The 16316-nt window shown below is 44.0% G+C and overlaps 1 protein-coding gene across 1 annotated transcript in view; it reads left to right on the top strand.

Moving 5' to 3' along the window:
• The window catches only part of LOC129475920 (dehydrogenase/reductase SDR family member on chromosome X), a 318446-nt gene that overhangs the window by 104972 nt on the left and 197158 nt on the right, over positions 1-16316 (top strand). The window contains exon 2 of the mRNA XM_055269660.2: positions 12820-12927. Coding sequence (XP_055125635.1) covers positions 12820-12927 — 108 coding nt within the window. The remainder of the gene's footprint in view (positions 1-12819; positions 12928-16316) is intronic.

The raw sequence follows: 16316 nt of genomic DNA, 5'->3' as shown, positions 1-16316 counted from the left end.
AAGTGCTACTTACCCAAGGGGCAGGTACCATGTAGAAGGGGTAGAGATCTTGAAAAAGGGGGCCCTTTAACGTTTTCTTGCAGAACAAGTTTTCTGTTTCAATTTTACGGTCCAGAAACAAGACTCAAACACTTAAACCTGTTGGCGTCGTTTTTCAAGCTTTGGGTAATTTTGTTAATGTCTTGCAAATCGGAACTGTGTTTAAGTGTAGAGTCATCCACACGTTCATTTAGGTATGGTCATCTGTTTCCCTATATGGCTGTCATTTTTCCCTTTAAACCAGTTTTATTTTCATCTTTACTAACCGGGGCATTTTATTTCTGGGGGAGAGTTCATAGTTACTGACTTTAGATCTCATCGTTCTCGGTGCCTCCTCTCTTGATTTGGTTTTGCTTTGCAAGGTGGTTTTATAGCTTTTGATGAACATCTGCTACATGTCTAGTTGTGACTGTTTTTTTTTCCCTGAAATCCGAACTTTTTTTTTTTTTTAACAAGATTCATTCAAGAATTCCTAACATATAATCTAGACATCAGCTGGGCTCCTCTGATTGGACTGTTCATTTAGGGACTTGGGGTTCTACCAACTTTTTCACTGTTTCCTCCCACCACGGCCCTGACACTCCCTATTGCAACCTGTAAGGGCGATAAAGGCCAGTGGATTCATCCATTCTGGCACTGCTGTAAAGAAATCCGTGAGGCCGGGTGGTTTGTAAAGAAGAGGTTTCATTGGCTCAGAGTTCTGCAGTCTGTACAGGGAGCATGGCGGCTTCTGGTTGGTTTCTGGGGAGGCCTCAGGAAACTTACAATCACGGACGAAGGTGAAGGGAAAGCAGGCACGTCTCACATCGTGGGAACGGGAGCAAGAGAGAGAGGAGGTGCCATGCACTTTTCAACAACCAGGTCTTGTGCTAACTCACTCACTCACTTTCATGAAAATAGCACCAAGAGGGTAATGCAAAACCATTCATGAGAACCCCACCCCCATGATCCAGTCATCTCCCATCAAGCCCCACCTCTAACACAGGGGATTATAATTCCACATGAGACTGGGTGGGGACACACATCCAAACTATATCATCTAGTTTGAAATGCATATCCTCAGTTAGGACCCAGGGCCAGTGGTTTCCACTCATGTCTCCAAGAGGCTATGTGGACTCTTCACTTCAACTCCGTAAAATGCAGAGAGAGCTGCTGATGGAATACATCTGTTGGCAAAAACTGTCTGTCCAAACTGTGTCATCTAGTTTGAAATTCATATCCTCAGTGATGACCCAGGGCCAGTGTTCCCACTCATGTCTCCAAGAGGCTATGTGGACTCTTCACTTCAACTCCATGAAATGCAGAGAGAGCAGCTGATGGAATAAATCTATTGCAAAAAACTGTCTTGGGCTCTGCCTTAGAAAGGGCTAAGATTTCCAGTGTCAACTTGCTTGTGAAACAGCCCCCCTCAGGGATGGGCATGAGGACCTGGGAAGTATTATTTGCATCTTTTCTTAGTGCCATTCAGGCTGCTACAACAAAAATACCATAGCCTGGGTGGATTATAAATTACAGACATTTATTGCTCACAGTTCTGGAGGCTGGAAGTCCAAGATCAAGGTGGGGGCAGATTCAGTGTCTGCTGAGAACCCACTTCCTGGTTCATAGATGGTGCCTTGTAGCTGTGTCCTCATATGGCGGAAGGGGATGAGGGAGCTCTCTGGGGTCCCTTTTATAAGGGCACACATCCCATTGATGGGACCCCACCCTCATGACCTCATCACCTTCAAAGACCTCACCTCCTAACACCATCACCTTGGGGGTGAGGATTGAACGTAGGAATTTTGGGAAGACACACACATTCAGTCCATAGTCCATCTGTCTTGCCCTTTCAGGGAAGGGAGTGTCAACCTTTCATCTCTGATTGACTCGTCAATGGATGGGTGAGCTCATTTATTCAGTCAATGAACATTTATGGGGCGCTTGACTTATGCCTGGCACTTGGTCAGGCAGTGGTGTGCAGAGGGTCCACAGCAAGGTATCTGTCCTCACTCGTCATTGGCCTTATGTGGGAGGCAGGCTGGGTGTCAGCCTGGAGAACCATGGAGGCCCAGTGTGTTATTTGCCCCGTGTAGAATAGATAAAGGCTGCTTTTATATCGTCACAAGCAGAAAGGTGCGTGATTGGACCCCCTGTGTTTGAGACAAAAAAATGGAATGAAAATGACCCTCCCATTGCAAACAGGGAACCCCACTGCACAGGGAACCTCTTCTACTGTGGGGTGACCTCCTGCACACGTGTGAAATTAGAGAAATACAAGAAGTCAGTGCATATTTCCCGGCCTCAACTTAAATTCGTTATATCCTACTGATTCATGAGCTGTGATAAAGATATTTTTAAAAAAAATCTAATGATAATACCAGTGGGAAACACCAGTCTGATGTTAAATAACACAAACGATTGCCTCTTAAAAGTTACATGTTTATTAGCTGTCAATTGTTACTGCACTAGGCAGAACTTTCTTGTCAAATTAGTATGAAATATCTTGTTTGTTTATGCAAATTAAATATGTGTTTGGAAGGCTGTGTTGACTCAGAAAATGGTTAATTGTAAAAGGATAGTAATTGATGTCCATTTCGATTTAGAAAATACACAAAGCCACAGAGAAGGAAATTAAAATTATTCTTCTGTCCTCTCTCTGCAAAAATTTCAGCCATCACCTTAAAATATTTCCTCTGTTTTCTTCGGGGATTCCAATTATGTGTAGTATGAGGTTATTTGATATTGTCCGCAACTCCTGGAAGCTCTATTTTTTTTAACTCTTTTTTATTTTCTTTTATATGTTTCTTTTAAGACAGGGTGTTGTTCTGTCACCCAGGCTGGAGTGCAGTGGTGCAATCATAGCTCACTGCAGCCTCGAGCTCCTAGGCTCCAGTGATCCTCCCACCTCAGCCTCCTGAGTAGTGGCAGATTGAGTGTCTGGTGGGGGACCCACTTCCTGGTTCCTAGATGGCGCCTTCTTGCTGTGACCTCACATGGTGGAAGGTGTGAGGGAGCTCTCTGGGGCCCCTTTTGTAAGGACACTCATCCCATGCTTCAGGTTCCATTCTCATGACCTCATGACTTCTCAAAAACCCCACCTCTCAACACCATCACCTTGGATTTTTAAAATATTTATTAAAAATATAATTTTATATATTTTATATAATATATAAAAAATATAATTTTATATATTTTATATAATATATAAAAAATATAATTTTATATATTTTATATAATATATAAAATATACCAATTTTATATTTTTAAAATTTTATTAAATATAAAATTATATATTACATATAAATTTTATATATTTATTATATAAGATATTTTAATATTAATTATAATATAAATATAGAAAATTTATATAAATATTATATAATATAAATTTATAATACATAAATATTATATAATATAAATTTATTATATATAAATATATAAATTTATTATATATAATATATAATATAAATTTATTATATGTAAATATATAATATAAATTTATTATATATAAATATTATATAATATAAATTTATTATATAAAAGTCTATAATATAAATTTATTAAATAAAATATAGTTTTTATATATTATACAATATATAAAATGTATGTATTTTATATATTTTAAACTTATAAAATATATTTTAAAATTTATATAATTTTAAATTTATAAAATTTATAAAATATATTTTATAAAATATATGTAAAATTTATTTATATATCAAAAATTTTATATATATGAAAAAGAAACGCATTTTTTTTGCTTAGAGTGCTGTGAACAGATTTTCTGGGTAGCATGTATGCTATGAAATGGGGACGTTTGGGAACCTCTGTTCTGGTCCATTATGTGTTAACTGTGAAGTTTGTCTCTTTGCCTTGCTTTGAGATGACAGATGAGGACTGACAGTGTGTTCAAGATCACAAGGTCAGGAGTTCGAGACTAGCCTGGCCAACATGGCGAAACCCCGCCGCTACTAAAAATGTTAAAAAAAAATCAGCCGGGCGTGGTGGCGGGCGCCTGTAATTCCAGCTACTTGGGAGGCTGAGGCAGGAGAATCGCTCGAACCTGGGAGTCGGAGGTTGCAGTGAGCTGAGATCGTGGCATTGCACTCCAGCCTGGGTGACAAGAGCAAGACTCTGTCTCTGAAAAAAAAAAAAAAAGCAAAACAAACAGGTTGTTGTCTGCTTTCTGTGCTTTTTGTTTTTGACAGTCAGAGCTGTGACATATTTCATCCGTGTAAAGGCGAGAGCATGTGGCAGTCCTGACCTTATACAGATGGCCTTTCCCACTGCATACAATGCACCCCAAACCTGTTCCCCTGCCTTGTAACCAGGGACAGACGGAGGCTAAGTGGGTAAGGGGTGAAAGCGTGATTTGCAGCAAGAACCGTGGGAAGTGAGCGTCTTGGTTGCCACGCCGGAAACTTTTTGTCCAAACCTTCGCAGCCATAAATACGTCAGAAGAGAAGAGACTTCTCATGCTATATAGATTCACATTGTTTCAGCCTTGCCCCTGGTTTCTCCGATGGACACTGGGAGTCAGAAACATGACAGGCATGATGGGGTGAGAATTCCTCATGGTCTCTGTGGAGGCCCCTCTTCCAGCATCATCCTTTGCGATTGTCTTTGTAGGGTTATTTCTTCATTTTATTAGCAAGCAGGGCTGTGCTCATGGTGTCATCTCAGCAAACACCAATGATGTCTCTGCTTATTGGAAACATTTTATAACAACTGGATCAACTCTGGTCCCTGACTAGGAGATGCAATTTTTCACAAACTGGAGCTGCTCTGGGCTGTCCTGCGATACCTCGTGGCGTGGAGGTTGCAAAGGTTGCTGCTCCTTCATGTGCCTCCTGAGGTTAGTGCAGTGAGTCACCTTCGGTTCACACTGGCAATCCACCTTGTATCTTGAGGATAGATTCCTAGAGGTGATTTTGCTGGATCGAAGGATGCATCCATGTGTCACTGCATTAGATATTACTCAACTTACTCCCATAGGGTTTTTGCCATTTTGCCTTCCCGCCCACACTGTCTCTGCATGCCTGATCTCCACAGCCTTATTAGAGAAGTTTGATGCCAGTGCTTTGGAATTTTTCTCAATCTGATAGATAAGAAATAGTATTTCATACCATTTCACCCAGCAATCCCATTACTGGGTATAAGCCCAAAGGATTATAAATCATTCTATAAAGACACATGCACATGTATGTTTATTGCAGCACTATTTTCAGTAGCGAAGGCTTGGAACCAACCCAAATGCCCATCAATGATAGGCTGGATAAAGAAAATGTGGCACATAGACACCATGGAATGCTATGCAGCCATAAAAAACAATGAGTTCCTGTCCTTTGCAGGGACATGGATGAAGCTGGAAGCCATCATTCTCAGCCTAATAACACAGGAACAGAAAACCAAACACCACATGTTCTCACTTATAAGTAGGAGCTGAACAGTGAGAACACATGGACACAGGGAGGGGGACATCACACACCAGGGCCTGGCAGGGGCTAGGGGACAAGGGGAGTTCACAACTCCCCTTGGAGTTCACTCATGCATACTGTGAGGTCTGGCGCTAATTAATTTTCTCTCTTTCCTAATGTGGCTTCACGTGCCCCAGCACAGTTTATTAAAACGCCCATCTTTTGCCCCTTTTGTCGTATACTAAATTTCCACATGCGGTTGGCCTATTTCTGGAAATTGTGCCCTGTTCCTTGCTCCATTAATGCCTATAGTGCCTCCCATTTAATTATAAACGCTTCTCAAATGTTTTAATCTTCTACAGGGCCGGTGTGTTCTCAGTCTTTATACGTATCAGAATTTTCCTCTTTGCTGCCTCATTTGCAATACTTTTCCCCATAGCAATTTTAGAATCGATTCGTCCAGTTTGCCTAAAAGAAATTCTGTGAATTATTTTTATTGGATCACATCAAATTTGCATATGGACTTGTGTCATTCTGACACCTTTAAGGTTGTATCAGTTTAGATTTTTTCCCCCTCCAACTTCTATTTTATTTTTTAAATTAAAAAAAAATTTTTTTTTGAGACGGAGTCTCGCTCTGTCACCCAGTCTGGAGTGCACTGGCGTGATCTTGGCTCACTGCAACCTCCGCCTCCCAGGTTCAAGCGATCCTCCTGCCTCAGCCTCCCGAGGAGCTGGGATTACAGTTGCATGCACCACCACGCCCGGCTAAATTTTGTATTTTTAGTAGAGATGGGGTTTCACCATGTTGGCCAGGCTGGTCTCGAACTCCTGACCTCGTGATCCACCCGCCTCGGCCTCCCAAAGTGCTGAGATTACAGGCGTGAGCCACTGCGCCCGGCCTCAACTTCTATTTTAGATTCAGGGGGTACATGTGCAGGTTTGTTCCCTGGGTATATTGTGTGATGTTGAGGTTTGGAGCACAAGGATCCCATCACCCACGTAGTGAGCATAGCGCTCAATAGGTTTCCAACCCTTGCCCCATCCCTTCCTTGCCCCATTGAATTGCTCAGTGTATCTTGTTCCCATGTGTATGTCCATGTGTACTTGATGTTTACCTCCCAGCAATAAGTGAGAACGTGTGGTATTTAGTTTCCTGGTTCTGTGTTAATTCGCGTAGGAGAATGACCTCCACTTGCATCTGTATTGCTGCAAAGGGCATGATTTCATTCTTTTTCATGGGTGCGTAGTATTCCATGGTATAGATGCACCACACCTTCCTAAGAATTGAATTACCATTTGAGCCAGCAATCCCATTACTGGGTATCTGCCCAAGGGAAAGTAAGTCATTTTACCAAAAAGACACATGTATTGTGTGTTCATCGCAGCACTATTTATAATAGCAAAGACATGGAATCAAACTTAGGTGTCTGTCAATTCTGGATTGGACAAAGTTTGGGTTTTTTTTTTTTTTAATTTTTTTTGTGAGATGGAGTCTCCCTCTGTCGCCCAGGCTGGAGTGCAGTGGCACAATCTCAGCTCACTGCAAGCTCCGCCTCCCAGGTTCACGCCATTCTCCTGCCTCAGCCTTCCGAGTAGCTGGGACTACAGGCGCCCGCCACCACGCCAGGCTAATTTTTTGTATTTTTAGTAGAGACGAGGTTTAACCGTGTTAGCCAGGATGGTCTCGATCTCCTGACCTCGTGATCCACCCGCCTCGGCCTCCCAAAGTGCTGGGATTACAGGCGTGAGCCACTGCGCCCGGCCGTCGTTTTTTTTGTTTTGTTTTGAGACAGTCTTGCTGTGTCACCCAGGCTGGAGGACAGTGGTATGATCAGAGCTCACTACAGCCTCAACCTCCCAGGCTTGCGTGATCCTCTGAACTCAGCCTCCCGGGTAGCTGGGATGACAGCTGTGTGCCACCATGCCTGGCTAATGTTTTTGTACCTTTTTTTTGTTTGTTTTGTAGCAATGGGGCTTTACCATGTTGCCCAGACTGGTCTTGAACTCCTGGGCTCAAGCGATCTTCCTGCACTGGCTTTCCGAAGTGCTGGCAGTACAGGCATGAGCCACTGCACCTGACCCGTTTGGGTCTTTTGAGAAGCACACACCAAGAAGGAACGTGATGGGCCAGAGATTTACTAGGGAAACTGTGTGAAGGAGCAAACAGGCGCTGGCAGAACAAAGTGGAGGAAGGCTTTCAGATGACGGTGTAGGTGCCTCACACCTGTGAAAAAAGAGAGGGAGAGGAATTGGGTAGAAGGAGCGTCCAGCCGGTTCTCTGGTCATGCCGAGTCATTGGCTGTGAAAACCCAAAGCGCTGAGGAAGCCCGATCTTGCGAAAGATGTTGCCCATCTGCAGAGGCACCGGCTGGGTGGTGTCAGCTGATTGTTGCCACCTTTGTGTGCGGGGGTGTCTGTGTGGGTACATACATACTTCTCAGCCCCAATGCCAGCTTCCTGGTCCATAAGGAAAACACTAAAGTCGTCTAGCTGAAGTTGGAAATGCAGCAAGGATCCATTCTGCAATCCGTGATGCTTTTTTTTTTTTTTTTTGAGCTGGGGTCTTACTACATTGCCCAGGCTGCAGTGCAGTGGTGCAATCATGGCTCGCTGTGTGTTTTTAGGGGAGACCCCACGGGCACCTCCAAAACCACGTGGCATGACATCCTCACTGAGACCCAAGGGCATCTTTCCATGGCCTCAACTCTACTTTTATGTCTTTAGAGAGGGGCCTAAAGGTTTCCTGATATAGGTTTTGCACACTCTCAATTACCAAGTCTCATTTCAGTGTTGCTGTTGTTTCTATATTATAAGCAGGACTGTCTCTTCCCATACCTTTTTAACCTGCCAATTGTTTGTGTATTTATGGAAGCTATTGATATTTGCTTCTGAATTTTCTGTCTGACTACCTTCCTGAATTCTCTTCTTGGATTTGTTTAATGTTGATTTTGTTAGTTTTTCCTTGGCATACCATCATATCATCTGCAAAGTATATTTTGACTCTCCCTCTGCAGTTCTTGTATCTGTTGTAGTTATTTGTCTGACCATGTTGGAAAAGATCTCCAATAGCATGTTAAATGACAGGGTGAACTCATGGAATCCCAGCTCTTTGGGAGGCTGGGGTGGCAGGATGACTTGAGCCCCGGAGATCAAGACTGGCCTGGGCAACACAGCAAGACCCCATCTTTAAAAAAAATAGTAAAAAAAATTAGCCAGCTGTGGTGGCTCACACCTGTAGTCCCAGCTACTTGGGAGGCTGAGACAGGAGATCGTTTGAGTCCAGGAGGTCGAGGCTGCAGCGAGCCATGATTGTACCACTACACTGCAGCCTGGGCAGTGTAGTGAGACCCCAGCTCAAAACAAAAAAGCATCACAGAGAACAGGATGGATACTTGCTGCTTTTCTAAGTTTAGCTGGAAGATTTTAGTGTTTTTATTGACTGGGAAGTTGGCATTGGGGCTGAGAAATACGTATGTACACACACAGACACACATGCATACACACACTATATATGTATACTGTGTGTCTGTAATTACAATTTAATAATACCTTCCTATTTTTAAAATAAAGTTAGTAAATTAAGAACATCAATACTGATACTACATATAGTATTTCCAAGTCCCTCAGCTTGGGTCAGGAACATGGGAAAGTAATTGTACAGGTTCTATCTTTGGGTTACGAGGAATACACCAGAAAACCTAAGCGTATGGAAAACTTATTCTGCAATTTTCTAAGCGAACGTACCTTTTCATCAATTCGTGCGTGTATCAAGAAAAAAAAATGAAAGTCTTACACACCAAGAGGATTGTTTGCACAATACTGACAACGAAAGGTACAGGCTGACAAATAACAGGTTATATGTGGAAGCCTCCTCCGCAGGCCCCACCTCCTGATACCATCACCCTGGCGATGGTATGTTTTCGACATAGGAATTATTTTCGGGGGAGAGGAGACACAAAATTTTACACTTGGGAAAGGTGAAATGGAAAAGCAGCATAGGCTTTATTATTTTGTTTTGTTTTATTTTATTATACTTTAAGTTCTAGAGTACATGTGCAGAACGCGCAGGTTTGTTACATAGGTATACACGTGCCATGGTGGTTTGCTGCACCCGTCAACCCGTCATCTACATTAGGTATTTCTCCTAATACTACCCTTCCCCTAGCCCCCTTGTTCAGTTCCCACTTATAAGTGAGAACATGTGGTGTTTGGTTTTCTGTTCTTGTGATAGTTTGCTGAGAATGATGGTTTTCAGTTTCATCCATGTCCCTGCAAAGGACATGAACTCATCCTTTTTTATGGCAGCCTAGTACTCCATGGTGTCTCTGTGCCACATTTTCTTTATCCAGTCTATCATTGATGGGCATTTGGGTTGGTTCCAAGTCTTTGCTATTGTGAACAGTGCTGCAATAAACATACGTGTGTGTGTGTGTGCCTTTATAGTAGAATGATTTATAATCCTTATTTCTATTTAAATTACCTTTGTATTTTTATAGATTTTGTGGATATGAGTACACTTGTGTTACATGAATATATTGCATAGTTAACCAATAGGCAATGTCTCATCCCTCATCCCATCCCACCCTGTGACACTTCTGAGTCCCCGATGTCTATTATTTTATGCTCTGTGTCGACGTGTACACATTATTTAATTCCCGCTTATAAGGGATAACATGTGGTACTTGACTTTCTGTTTCTGAGCCATTTCACTTAGGATAATGGCCTCCAGTTCCCTTCGTGTTGCTGCAAAAGACACAACATCATTCCTTTTCATGGCTGTGTAGTATTCCATGGTATATATGTGCCATATTTTAAAAAATCAAATTGTCTGTTGGTGGACACTTAGGCTTTATATTTTAATAAAGAACATTCCAAATATGTTGAACAAAATAATCTCCTGAACAAAACTTGAAAAAGGTCATATGTGCCTATAACAATTCACAGAACGGGACTTTCCTGACTACCTGACTGCAAAATCCACTTTTCCCTCAGTCTTTCCTTCTCAAGGGAATTCATGGAAATTCCCTTCTTGCATTTTCTCAGCGCCCGGTATAAGGAGTCATTCTTGCCTCATCATGTCCCCTTCTCTGTCTTTGTGTTGTGATTTATTTTTATTTTGGATGCGAGGTGTCTGACTCCCACCAGCGTCCCTGTTGCCTGGACCTGTGAGACATATTCTGAATCCAGCCACCTCTCATACCACCTGTGCTGAACGGGGCCGAGCTCCCCCGTCAGTCCCTGCGACTGCTTCAGGAGACCCTCGATAGCCCTGTCTTCCTCCAGCTCGAATGGACCCGCCATGAATCTATTTCTTCCTGTGAAACATATCACAGATTGGCTCAGAGCCCTGTGATGACGCCCTGTCTGCCAGAGAGAAGCTCACGAACTCTGTGGGGTGCCCCTACACCTTCTTCCCTCTTCTCTTCCCTCTTTCTGTGTGCTTGGCTCCAGCCAGCCAGCCGCCTTCCTCTTCCTGGAATATCCCAGGCATGCTAGACTTTTGCTCTCACCGTCACAACATCAGCTCAGGAGCCCCTCCTTGGAGGATTGTTCTTTAACTCTCAATCCAGAATCACTGCTTCTCCCTTTCCTCTTCTTCCTTTGCTCTGGGTTTCCTTTGAAGTTCATTCATAACTGGAAGATGTGAGATCTGGAAAGTTCTGGATTATTGCCAGACACATCTGTGTATTTAGAGTGGATGGTATCTTACCCAGGGGAACCAAATCTCCTTGAGGCAGACAACATGTTTATCTTTGTCTAATTCATTTCCCTGTATGCTGGGCACAGAGTGTGGGCTGTACACATATTTTATAAAAGAAGGAGGGAAGGGTTGGAAGATGGACAGAAGGAAGGAGGAAGAAAGGAAGGAAAGAGGGAGGGAAGAAAGGAAAGAGGGAGGGAAGGAAAGAGGGAAAGAAGGAAGGAAAGAGTGAGAGAAGGAAGTAAAGAGGAAAGGAAGGGAAGGGAAGGAAGGAAGGAAAAAGAGAAAGAAGTGAAGAGGAAAGGATGGAAGGAGAAAGGAAGGAAAGAGGGAGGGAAGGAAAAAGGAGAAGAAGGAAGGAGACCAGGAAGTAAAGAAGAAAGGAGGGAAAGAGGAAAGGAAAGAAAGGGAGGGAAGGAAGGAAGGAAAGAAAGGAAGGAGGAAGGAAGGAAAAAGGGAAGGAAGGAAGGAATGAAGAAAAGAAAGGGAGGGAGGGAAGGAAAGGGAGGGAAGGAAAGAGGGAGGGAAGGAAAGAGGGAGGGAAGGAAGGAATGAGGGAGGGAAAGAATGAAGGAAGAAAGGAAAAAGAGAAGGAAGGAGGAAGGAAAGAGGGAAGGAAGGAAGGAATGATGGAGAGAAGGAAGGGAGGACAAATGGAAGGAAGAAAAAGAAATACAAATTTCCCTCAAAATGTGGATCACTTGTCTTAACCAGAAATTCAAGTGAGATGCTATCTGCACGTGTGATATCAGCAGCTATGAAGCAAACTGTGTTAACCATGTCTTTTATTTTCTGTGTTCTGATGCATGCCTTTTGTGGCCTTGTCAACCCTAGAGACACTGCCCCTCCCATAGCTAGCGAATCCCCAGAGATGGTGAACAGCCCACCTATGAACCTGTCTTTGACATGCAAACCCATCAATCCAGAATCCACCCCCCAACCATCTCCTTTATTGGGGTTGCATATTCCACGTCACTCTCCACCTGCCCTAAACACCCCAAAGCCAGGTACTCGAGAGTCAGGGACAGCCCCTATGCCCCAGAGCCTGCTGAAATCATTCACACTAGCCAACTCTAAGCCTACTCACCTGTTCCTTCCCGTGGAAACCCCAGTGAGAGCTCTGGTCTCCTCTGTGTTCCCACCTGACCCAACTTGGTGCACCCCTGTGTGGTCCTGAGTGGTGTGACACGCCCCTCCTCTTGGGACCTGTGAGTAACAAACCACTTGCTTAACAGCAGTCTCCTGATCTGTTGGCCCCACCATACCTACATCATAATAAAATCTACATTTTACAACGCAAACGAACAAAAATGTCCTGCTCAGTGCTGCCCTGAGAGCAGAGGTTATTTCAGGATTCTTGCTCGCCTCTGTAAAGGGTATCCATTCTGCAGACCTTTCTGCCGGTCACATTGACGGCATATTCCAGAGCCTGCCAGGGACTCACAGGGGATGATAGGGGATTTATCAGGTGGTTTTTTACTGCACTGTCATTACTCGGGGCTAATCCACTTTAATACATTCATGCGTCCTGAGCCTGTGGGAATTCAAGAGGAACAGAACCAGAAATAATTGAACCATAACTCCCTTTGGCATCCTGCCTCTCTGGAGGCTTAATTCTTACAAATATGTGCTCTGCTTTTAAATCTCAGTTTGATTATTTTCTCTTCTTCTTTTTCAGTTTTCCCCCCACAACCTGACCGTGTTGCTATAGTGACGGGAGGGACAGATGGCATCGGCTATTCTACGGCGAAGCATCTGGCAAGACTTGGCATGCAAGTTATCATAGGTGATGACTTTTACAGTTACTTGTGTTTTTTGTTTTTTGGTTTTTTTTTTTTTCTCTGAGACAGGATCTCAGTCTGTCCACCCATGCTGGGCTGCAGTGGTGTGATCTTGGCTCACTGCAGCCTCCACCTCCTAGGTTAAAGTGATTCTCCTACCTCAGCCTCCTGAGTAGCTGGGTTTACAGACATGCACCACCATGCCCAGATAATTTTTGTATTTTTAGTAGAGACAGAGTTTCGATATGCTGGCCAGGCTGGTCTTGAACTCCTGAGCTCAAGCCATCCACCTGCCTTGGCCTCCCAAAGTGCCAGGATTACAGGTGTGAGCCACCGCGCCTGGCAGAGTTAGTTGTGTCTTATACCTAATGTGAGCTACTTAGTTGTTCATTTAGACATGTATGCAAATGTTGATTTGCATATAGAAAATTCAGTCAGATCCAGAAAACTCATAAAGGTGATATTCAAAACCTAGAAAACACAGAAAATTGTTGTACCCTTTTGGAAGTAGATATATGTTCTGCTTAAATATTGATCCTGTGCTTCTTTCACATGGTTTACTGGAAAAAAATTACCATATATCTTTATGACTTTACTAGGGCTGTTATAACAAAGTATCTCAAGGAGACTGGAGGTTGCTTAAAAAGCCAAAATTTATTTTTCACAATTCCAGAGGCTGGAGGTTCAATATCACAGCGTGAGTAGGTCTGGCTCCTCCTGACACCTCTCTCCTGAGCTTGTAGACCCCATCTTCTCCCTGTGTCCTCACAGGGTCATCTCTCTGTGTGTTTTCATCTCCTCTTCTCCTGAGATGTCTTAGTCCATTTCAGGCGCTGTAACAGAATTACCATAGAAAGGGCGGCTTATACACAACAGACATTGATTGATTCCCCCACAGTCCTGGAGGCTGGAAGTCTGAGATCCAGGTGTGGGCAGGGCTGGCTCCTCCTGAGGCCTCTCTCCTTGGCTTGTAGATGCCGTCTTCTCTCTGTGTCCTCACAGGCTCGTCCCTCTGTGTGTGTCGGTGTCCTCATATGCTCTTCTTATAAGGACACTAGTTCTGTTAGATCAGGGCCCACTCTCGTGACCTCATTTTACCTTAATCACCACTTTAAAGACCTTTTTTCCAAACACAGTCACATTCTGAGGTCCTGGGCTTTAGGACTTCAATTAATGAATTTTGTTCAAAGACAAGCTCCTAACAGAATCTGAACAATTTTGTGGGATACTTGTTTTTTCTGCATCCATGACCTATGGACACTCACTGTTTGATTTCTGCTCTTCTTTTTGAAAATCTCTCTAAAAGCTTATCGTGATCTATGACTCCTCTTTAGGTGTGACCTCTTCAGGTCTCCCTTCAACTGGGAACATGAGGACAGTTCAAATTAACCCATTCCACTATTGCCAGTGGAGCCGGAGAGGGGGAGGGGGAGAGGGAGGGAGAGGAAGAGGGGGCGGGGAGGGGGAGGGAGCATCAATTGCATACCTGGGGAAGTTTAAATCAGCTAGATGTGTGGAGATGAGCTTGGAAAAATAAAAGCCTTAATGGCCACTTTGGACACCATCTGCATTTAATTAATTATTTTCAGCCAGGACCCTGCTCTGTCAGCTTGGACTGCAGTGCAGTGATGTAATCATAGCTCACTGCAACCTCAAACTCCTGGACTCAAGCAATCCTCCTGACTCAGCCTCACGAGTCGCTTGGTACTGCAGGCGGCATGCACCACCATGCCAAGCTCATTTTATTTATTTATTTATTACTTTTTTGAGAAGAGTCTTGCTCTGTCACCCAGGGTGGGATGCAGTGACATGACCTCGGCTCACGGCATCCCCTGCCTCCTGGGTTCAAGCGACTCTCCTGCCTCAGCCTCCCGAGTAGCTGGGATTACAGGCACCCACCACCATGCCCTACTAATTTTTGTATTTTTAGTAGAGATGGGGTTTTGCTTTGTTGGCTAGGCTGGTCTCGAACTCCTGACCTCAGGTGATCTGCCCACCTCCGCCTCCCAAAGCGCTGGGATTACAGGCATGAACCACCGTGCCTGGCCCTGGCTCATTTAAAAAATTACTTTGGCAGCTGGGCGTGGTGGCTCACGCCTGTAATCCTAGCACTTTGGGAGGTCAAGGCGGGCAGATCATTTGAGGTTAAGAGTTCAAGACCAGCCTGGCCAACATGGTGAAGCCCCAACTCTCCTAAAAATACAAAAATTAGCTGGGCTCGGTGGTGAGTGCCTGCGTGGTGGCGGGTGCCCGTAGTCCCAGCTACTCGGGAGGCTGAGGCAGGTGAATTGATTGAACCTGAGAGGTGGAGGTTGCAGTGAGCCGAGATCACGCCACTGCACTCCAGCCTGCATGACAGAGCGAGACTCAGTCTCAAAAAAATAAACAAATTTTTTTGGAGATACCGGGTCTTGCTATGTTGCCCAGGCTGGTCTTGAACTCCTGGGTTGAAGTGATCCTCCCACCTTGGCCTCCCAAAGTGCTGGGATTTCAAGTGTGAGCCACTAGGCCTGGCCAACCTTTGCTTTTAATAAATAACTTTTATGGTGTCTGGTTTTATAAACATCATACTGTAGGTCTGGTTTTAGATATGCAGGATCATATTCACTTAATACTTCCCAGCCCGGGCGCAGTGGCTCACGCCTGTAATCCCAGCACTTTGGGAAGCTGAGGCGGGCGGATCATGAGGTCAGGAGATCGAGACCATCCTGGCTAACATGGTGAAACCCCGTCTCTACTAAAAAACAAAAAGTAGCTCGGCGTGGTGGCGCATGCCTGTAATCCCAGCTACTCGGGAGGCGGAGGCAGGAGCGTCGCTTGAGCCAGGGAGCCGGAGGTTGCAATGAGCCGAGATCACACCACTGCACTCCAGCCTGGGTGACAGAGTGAGATCTGTCTCAAAAAAAAAAAAAAAAAAGACTTTCCAAAACCAATGCCCATTATTGATTGACTTCTTCCTTTCTGCCATTCTTTCTCCTTCTTTCCCTTGTTGTCATTTATGGAAAGATGATCATGCATCATAAACAATGCTTAGGGCTGGAGATTTCAACATGAGTTTTTCTCAGTTCTTCCTTATCTTTGAGGAGCTCTGTCCAGGACAGAGACTTTTCTGGGCCTTGAATGCCTTTGCGAAAGCCGAAAAGGCTCAAGTGTTGAGAGCATTAGTCTGATCTGGTGACCAGGGCTCAGCAAGGAGCCTTTCCAGGCCTTGAACCTCTGGACATCTGTTGATGCTCATTGGGCAGGCTAAAACTCATCATATTATCAATCAATGAAGTTGACATGCAGATAAAAGGTGTAAGGAAAAAATGAGCTCTCCACATCATTGTATGCATTACATCTATACAATAAAAACTGTGATATACTCATGCGTTTAAATAGCTGCTATGGTTCT

This window comes from Symphalangus syndactylus, chromosome Y (genome assembly GCF_028878055.3).
Source record: "Symphalangus syndactylus isolate Jambi chromosome Y, NHGRI_mSymSyn1-v2.1_pri, whole genome shotgun sequence".
In the NCBI taxonomy this organism is placed as follows: domain Eukaryota; kingdom Metazoa; phylum Chordata; class Mammalia; order Primates; family Hylobatidae; genus Symphalangus; species Symphalangus syndactylus.
The sequence above is the reverse complement of the archived record's forward strand: the minus strand, read 5'-3'. Positions and strand labels throughout refer to the sequence as shown.